Source organism: Mastomys coucha, unplaced genomic scaffold, assembly GCF_008632895.1.
Source record: "Mastomys coucha isolate ucsf_1 unplaced genomic scaffold, UCSF_Mcou_1 pScaffold22, whole genome shotgun sequence".
NCBI classification, from domain to species: domain Eukaryota; kingdom Metazoa; phylum Chordata; class Mammalia; order Rodentia; family Muridae; genus Mastomys; species Mastomys coucha.
The window spans coordinates 203998239-204006468 of NW_022196905.1; the positions used below are offsets into that span (position 1 = coordinate 203998239).

General features: G+C 43.3%; 1 protein-coding gene across 2 annotated transcripts in view; it reads right to left on the reverse strand.

Moving 5' to 3' along the window:
- Positions 1-8230, reverse strand: part of Klhl2 (kelch like family member 2) — a 110665-nt gene that overhangs the window by 20078 nt on the left and 82357 nt on the right. For both annotated transcript variants that reach the window (XM_031339944.1, XM_031339943.1), the window contains exons 6-7: positions 4930-5039; positions 330-446 (exon numbers count right to left, since the gene is read on the reverse strand). In XM_031339944.1, coding sequence (XP_031195804.1) covers positions 330-446; positions 4930-5039 — 227 coding nt within the window. The remainder of the gene's footprint in view (positions 1-329; positions 447-4929; positions 5040-8230) is intronic.

The following is an 8230-nucleotide window of genomic DNA, read 5'->3' on the forward strand; positions in this document are numbered from 1 at the left end:
AGGGAGGGAGGGAAGGAGGGAGATGTTAGTGCTAGGTGAAGTCAGGCACATTTATTTACATACACTCAGAGGGGCACAAATGCCACCTCAGGTAGCTCTAGTACTTTGCTGAATCGGAAAGCGGGTGGAAGCCAACTTCTAGGAACAGGAGATAGGCTCGGGGCTGGGAGGTGGGGCAGCTGCCATGGTGCCAGGTGCCTTAACTGTCCTCATTCCTACATCCAGAGATCTGTCTCCTGCATCCCGTCCCACTGTGGGATGGGTTTGTAATGCTGACAGGCCAGCAAGCAGATGTTGTGCGCATCCCTGGGACGTGTCTGTGCACTTACCTGCACCAAGTACTCCCGAGGAAGCAGAGGTAGCCGGACATGCTCCATGAGCCGAGCCATGAACTCCTGCCTTACATCCTTATCATGGTTTACCCAGGCTATTACTGCTTCAAATACCTTAAAGGGAGAAAGAAAAAATGAGCCCTACGCCAAATAGATGGGCTCCGTATGTCTACTTGGGCACATCCACAATTTGTACATACAGCATTGCCAACACTAAACTCTACGGAGCAAACCTTCTCAAGTCATGACTTGCAAGACACAGAGGTATTTTCTCCATTCTCTTGTCTTTCTTTTGATATGTGAAGTTTAGTAAGTACTCCATTAAGCACCTTGGTTTGCTCAATAATCACTTTTCGTTTTGTATTTCCTAGGCACTTCACTAAGCTCATCATAAATCTTACTGAACTTGGATGGTAGCAGTGATAAATGATATCCACAACTTCCTTTGCTGTGCACTTAGTTCTCATTACAGACTTACGTTCCTTTAGAATAAACCACCCACAATAATAAAGCACGGGGACACTCCAAACCAAGTGGCTTCGTTTCTTTCCTACTGCCATGACAAAATCGCCATGGCCAAGGTAACTTATAAAAGAAAACATTGAGTTTGAGGCTCACTGTTCCAGAGGGTTAGAGTTCAAGGCCGTGACATCAGGGGGCATAGCAGCAGGCAGGCAGGGAAGCATGGTGCTGGAGCAGTTGCCAGCCAAGAGATCATATCTCCATCCCCAAGTAGGAGGCAGAGAGGACTAACTGGGAATGGCTCTTGAAGTCTCAAAGCCCACCTCCAGGGACATGCCTTCTCCAACAAGGCCACACTTCCTCCAACAAGGCCACACCTCCTAATCATCCCCCCCCCCGACATTTCCACCAACTGGGGAGCAAGTATTCAAATACATGGGTCTATGGGGGCCATACTTATCAAACCACCACATCATGTACTGATTAATCACCATTTGTGTAGCTGGCTTTAGAATCTTTCCTGGGAGTACTTATAAAGGTGTTTTCACAAACAGACCAAAAAAAAAAAAAAAACCAAAAACAAAAAACACCAACCTGGGTGTAGGGGGAACCACCCATCTTAAATGCAGGTGATACCTTTGCATAGAGTGGGGACCCAGCTTCAGTCAGGAGAAATCCAGCAGGGTGCCAGTGTCTCCTTTTTTTCTGCTTCCTAGCCCCCACGACAGAAAACTGTTGCTCTGCCATGTTCTCCTGTTGAGAGCCTGATCGCTCTGAAACCACTATACAAAACAAATCTTTTCTTCTTTATGTTGTTTCTGTCAAGTGTTGTGGTCATAGCAACAGAGAACTAACAAATAAACGTACCCTTATAAATAACTCATCTTTGAAGTTCTCTTTAGTTTCATTAACACATTTTGGGTCATACATTTATAAATCAATGGTCTACAAAATGGGTTCACCCTCCTTTATCCCAACAGAACATATTTAAATGTCGTATTATGAACATCTTTACAAGCTTAACAGAAAGAGTATCGTTATACAACACATTCCTCTGAGAGAACTAATACGCTAAGAAAGAGGAGGTATCTTTCTACATAACCTCCTCCCAGACTGATGGAGACACTTCCTGATAATCTTTAAAAGGTTGAGGATATGTATGGCAATATGCAAATGGATTACTTGAAACAAAAACAGGTTATTTTGATACAGCACAAAACTAAAAATAGTGTGCATTCTAATTATCACCTTTAATTTATCCTGTCAACCAGCACTTATTAAACTCTTCTGTACACCAGGTGCCAACGATAGAGAAATGAGGAGCTGGAAGTCTGTCAATTCTATCCACCGCAGCTCCATTCTGTCAGCTCCACATCCCTGCTTCCACTGACCTACATCAGGCCTACATCAGGTTCTCCTGCTTGTGGCTATAACCTCAACATTTTCCAATTGGGCCTTCATGCCACAGGAGGGCTCCAGTTCACCATCACCGTGAAAGCTAGCTCTGCAGCTGCTCCCTCAGTAAGTGCTGTCTCCAAGGGCTCACACCATCGTGCCATAATGTTCCACAGTTAATCTAAACTGTCCCTATGCAAACAACAGAGCGTGTACAGAAGAAGCCACTCTGTAACTTCTGAAGGTGGGAGGATAAGAAGGGGCAAGCAGTTTTCACCTTGGCCCCTTGAACTGCCATATACGCCACCTAAGAAGTATGGCTACCTGCAATGATTACCACACCATGAACCCCTCCAGCAAGTGACAAAAGAGGAAGAGGGCAGACAGGGATCTGGAGACAGATCCCCATGCCTGACATGTCTATGAGGGAGTTACTCTAGACATTCCAGACTCACAGGACACTGCATGATAAAGAAGGGGGAAGCTCTACATCTCTGCTCTAGTAGAATCAGGTTAGACACTGTTATATGGACCAGTCTGACTGAAGCCTTGGATGCTATGGCACAGAAACAGGCAGCCCCACTATGTCTTCCATGGAGTCTGACCACTGAATTGTACACATGATAAAGTTATTTGGTCCCGAGCGTCCCATTACACTCCAGGGTGGTTCATTGGGTATCAGTACGAAAGCCAAGCAGTCCTCATTATCTTTCTCTAATGGGATCCATCTCCTCACTAAAGCCTCGAAGGAACTCTTCAACAGCCCAAGAAAGGTCATGGTATTTAACCCAGCTGAAGACATTCATGGTGCTCTCTTCCCACTTCCTTTCCTACTGCTCTCGCCGACATGTCCTACCCCTAGCCATCCCTGAGCAAGCGCACTCTCACAGCCTTCACATCTGTGGCATCTGTTCCCGTGCCCAATCCATTTCCTCTTCTCTGACAAACCATAGCTCAGTTTTAAAGGTGTGGATCCTACATGGAGACCAAGCTGAAGTACCACCCCTCACCCCAAAACAAAATGCTCCTACAGTGCCCCACTCAGAGCTCTGTAATCCCATAGTCACTCCACTGGTTTCCCACTAGTCTATGACTACAGGAGTCTACTTGGTGAGTCTCAAATCCAGGGCCCTGAGACAGTGACGGGTGTGCTCGGTTCTCATCTATTACATCAGCAGGAGTGTCACCCTTCTGTAAACAGCTAAGATTGTACACAGTTCTGCATATTTTTGTCACATTGTACATTATAGAGAGAATGCTTCTTTTTATTCTCACATATGAACCTGAGAAATAGAACCAGAGCCTCTCCAACTTTAAATTTGAATTACATGCACCATTTCTATGAGCTTCCACTCATTGCTGTTGTTTTGGTTTTGTCGTTTTGAGACAGGGTCTCTCAATGGCCAGGTGGCCGTGACTGTGCTGGGGCTATGTAGACCAGGCTGGCTTTGAACCCACAAAGGTCCTCCTGCCTCTGCTCCCAAATGCTGGGAATAGAGTTGTATACCTCATGCCTAGCTCTGTAGGCACTTGTCTCCCACAAGCTACAAACTGCCCAGAGAAAATAGTTGGGAGAAGCTTATGTCTCCAACCATATAAAAGGTTCAGGAATGTGGTGTCAGATAAAGCAAGTACATGGAAGGGAGGGAGGGAGGGAAGGGAGGGAAAGGGAGGGAGGGAGGGAAGGAGGAGAAGGAGGGGAGGGAGGGAGGAAGGGAAGGAGGGAAGGGAGGGAGGTAGGTTGACTGTAGAGGTGACATATATGTTTCAAAAAACAACTTAAAAGGATGATAACATTCAATGATGTTCAATCTACAACTACTGAAACCTTAATGCAGTGAGAAAGTTCTCTTAGGGACTGGAGGGGGACTAGAGGGGGACTGGAGGGGGACTGGAGGGGGACTGGAAGGGGACTGAACGGGGACTGGAGAAATGGCTCTGCCGTCAGGAACACTTTCTGTCATAGAGGATCTAAGCCAAGTTCCTAGCACCCAACTTGGGTGGACAACTGCCTATAACTCTAGCTCCAAGGGACCCAACTCTCACTTCTGGTCTCCCTCTGTACACACACACAAACACACACACAAACACACAAACACAAATGATTCACTCACATAGACATACATATACATACTTAAAAATAATAATTTTTAAAAATTTAAAGAAAGGTCTTTTGATGAAGACAGAAAAACTAATGAGTTTTTGCTTTTTGTGTTTGTGTCAAATACTTATAGGCATCTAGCTGTAGAAAGAACCCAGTCTCCCAAAGGTCCTTGGTTCAAATCCTTTGATGTATACAGGATTTTGTGGTAGAAGTCAAGTATATTTCTTCTAGGCCCCCAAGGCTTCTATTCACATAGGAGTACAAATTATGAAAAAAGTGAAATAAAGTAAGGAAACACTGGGCTGGGGGAATATATCAGTCATGTCTTTGCAAGCATCAGGACTGGACTTGGATCCTTAGAACCCAGGTTAAAATAGTTAGACATGGTGGTCCATCGCTGTAATCTCAGCAGAGGGAGATCCTTGGCTGGCCAGCCCAGGCTACTGGAAAATTCCAGGCCAGTGGGAGACTCTAACTCAATATGGACAACACCATGTCCTCTTTTCTACACGTTTCCCGATACACACACCACCCCCAAAGAAAAAGAAAGACAGGAAACTACCCAGCACCACAGAAAGATGATGGAGGGAAAAGAAGAAGAGAAGAGGCAAAGGGGAGAGTTAAGGTGTCACTTGCCTTCTCCTCTGAGGAAATGGTGAGTTTATCACTTGAGATTAAGCTGCACACCTGCTCGATGCCAAGGTTGAGAAACTCTTCACTAAGTACGACATCTGCAAAATGTTGTTCTGTAGGAGAGCCAGAGAGAGAAATTGTTAATCATTCCATCGTCACTCAAGCCAACAGGAAAATCTCTTGACCCAAGAGGAAGGAAATCAGCGGCATCTCTTCCAGGCAAGAACCAATAGCGAGGCTGCCCGCATGGATACTCACTGGACAGAACGGCATTAGGGCTTAACATAGTACACATTAAACAGCTATGTTGTAGCATGGCACATCCTATATTTAAGTCTATAAAACCTCGGGTTACACATAGCATGGATGTGGTGGTGTAAATCCACATCCTTGAATGTAATATGCAAACATTAGAACATTACAATGGGAGAAAACTGTTTGGAAACTAAACAAAATAAACACGTGGGCAGCATCTAAAAAATTAGCTCATTACAATGAAACAAAAGCAAAGGATTATAATAAATCTAAATTCTATATAAGTAACTTATTTTGGAACAAAAATGACTGATTTTATACCTCAAGTCCTTCCCAGGAAACTGATAAAATTGGCAATTCTTAAAATATTCAAATCCTCTCCTTGATTATGATTATTTTTGAGGGGGTTCAGGCAGCAACATAATGGCATGACTTTATAACATAATTAATGATTTAAAAGCTTATAAAAGATGTATCCAGTACAAAGCAGCTTTTTCTGCAAGCCCACCTCCCGCTCACAAGGTATGAACTGGAAATAGAAGACTGTGGGCTGGTCTTTCCACTTAGGCACACCAAGTTTGAATCTCAGCTCTACCATGTGCTAGCTTGTATGATATGGAGTTTGAATCTCAGCTCTACCATGTGCTAGCTTGTATGATATGGTGTGATTATATAATCTCCTAAACCGTGGCTTCCACAGCTATAGAGGTTCAGAAAGATACCTAACATAATAATGGTATGATAATATTTTATAAAGCATAAGGAACTATGCTATGTGTGGAGGAGGCTGAGAATTCTAACAGGGCCTGTTAGTCCTGTGACCTCCAAATGCTAAACGCATGCTAGGAAGTCTATACATTATCTCCTACTTGGCCTTCACAGTTGCCTATACTTCAATAGTATGTTTGAAAGACTTTTCTATGGTGAAATAAAAGGTTCCTTTCAATATGTATTTCAAGATACCCTAAAGAGAATTATTAGCATCCTCTTAAGAATATTTAAAAAAATAAAATGTATACTTTCACAAACCTCCTGAATACCTATTCACTTTATAAAAGGCTGCTCACCAGATGACTTCAAACATAATGAGCAACTCGTGGAGTAATTACAAAATGATTGGATTTACAAAAATCCAACAGACACAGTTCTTTTCAAAGTCAGCGACTGGGTTAGGCAAGCAAGATATCACACTGAAATAAACATGAAGACAAAATTTCTCTTGTAAATGAAAAGAAAAAAATTAACCCAAAATGGATCACACAATTGCTTTAGAAGCACACAATGTCAGGAGAACCTAGTGGGTCCCAGCTCTGTGATGACTTCCCTTACACAGCTCAGGAAGCAGGACGGAGGAAGACAGCAACCAGTGCACTGGACTTCACTAACACTAAACGTCTGACCCTAATAACTGTGATATGAAACAAAGGGATACGTTGTAATTTTCAAGAGAAAATTCTATAAAACACTTATCTTACAAAAGACCGCTACGTAAAACATGGAGCTCTTAAGACTCAACAAGAAGAAAATAGTCCCAGTTTTCAAATGGGCAAGAGATCTGAATAAAGATTACATAAAGGTGGAAAACAAGCACATCAAAAAGACACCTATCATCTTGTCCCATCACAAACTAGCATTCTACAGATCCGCACATCTGTTAGAACAACTGAAATTCAGGCCACAGAGGCTACATAGTGAGACCTGGTCTCCAAACAAAAACCCAAAAACCCAAAAGCACTGAGAAAATGAAAAACAGGTGACAGAAACTCTTGTTACTCTGCCTTCAGAAAGGGAAAAGGAAAAACAAAAAAACCACAAACCTATGGGACATCGTGTAGAAGTCTGAGGTCAGACTTTGGTCTCCAGAACCCACATCCATGACAGCAGAAAACCCAAGGCACAATGGGAGGTGGAGACAGGAGAATCACCCAAAGGCCAGCTAGTTGGAGTAGACATCCAGCAGCAACAAAATACCTTGCCTCAAATACAAGGTAGAAGGAGAGAACTGACTCCCCAAATGCACCATGCGCAGAGCGTGCCCCAATAGTAATATAATAAAAGGACACACGCAGTGATTTACAGCAGCCGAATAAACCTACACTGTGTGTATGAACCACATTTTCAATATTTATTATTCATCTGCTGGTGGGTATCTAGGCTGGTTCCATTCCTGGCTTTTATGAAGAGAGCAGGGTTGAACACAGACGAACAGCACCTTTGTTAAGGTAGGGAGTCCTTTGAGAGTATGCCCAGGAGTGGTACAGCAGGTCATGGCAGATACATCTGTGGCTTCTTGTGAACCTCTAAGATGATCTGCACGTGGCTGCTAGTACATATGCCCACTAACAGTGAATGAGAGTTCCTTTTTCCCGACATCTTTGTATTTAGCCATAAAGAAAAGTGAAATTTTTTGCATTTATTAAGTGCAATAACCCAGGATCAGAAAGACAAATAGTATGTGTCCTCTCTCATATGCAGATCCTTGCTTCCAATTTCTACACACACACTATTATATAGGAGTAACCACCAAGAAACTACAAGCGGCCAGGAGATGGGGGAAAGAGGCAGAAAGGGGGAGTAATTAAACACATGAGCTATGAAATTGAAAGGGATGGGTGTCCTACAGGTAGATGGATACAGCAGGGTTGGGGAAAGAAATGGGCAAGGCTCCAGTAGTGGGAGGAGTTGGGCAAAGCGAGAACTACAAAAATAACAACAGAATGGGCTACTTTGTACACTAAATAAAAATTTTAAACTAAAAAAAAAAAAAAAGATTTACAGCAGTTATAAAAAGTTTATCACACAAAATGGAGTCATTTCTATCGTACTTAGCCAAAATAAAACCAAGGTGGCTCAGGGAAAAACCACTCAAGCTATAACATCTTCTCCAAACTATGCCCAACTCAGAACTATAAGACCTGGTCTAAACTACAAGATCCTAACTCCCACCTACAAACCATGACAGCCTGCCACAGGCCTTGCAAATGTCGGCCCTCCTGTCAAACCACTTGCATAACCATTCGCTTTCCTAGTAAACCCAGCCGGGGGCTGG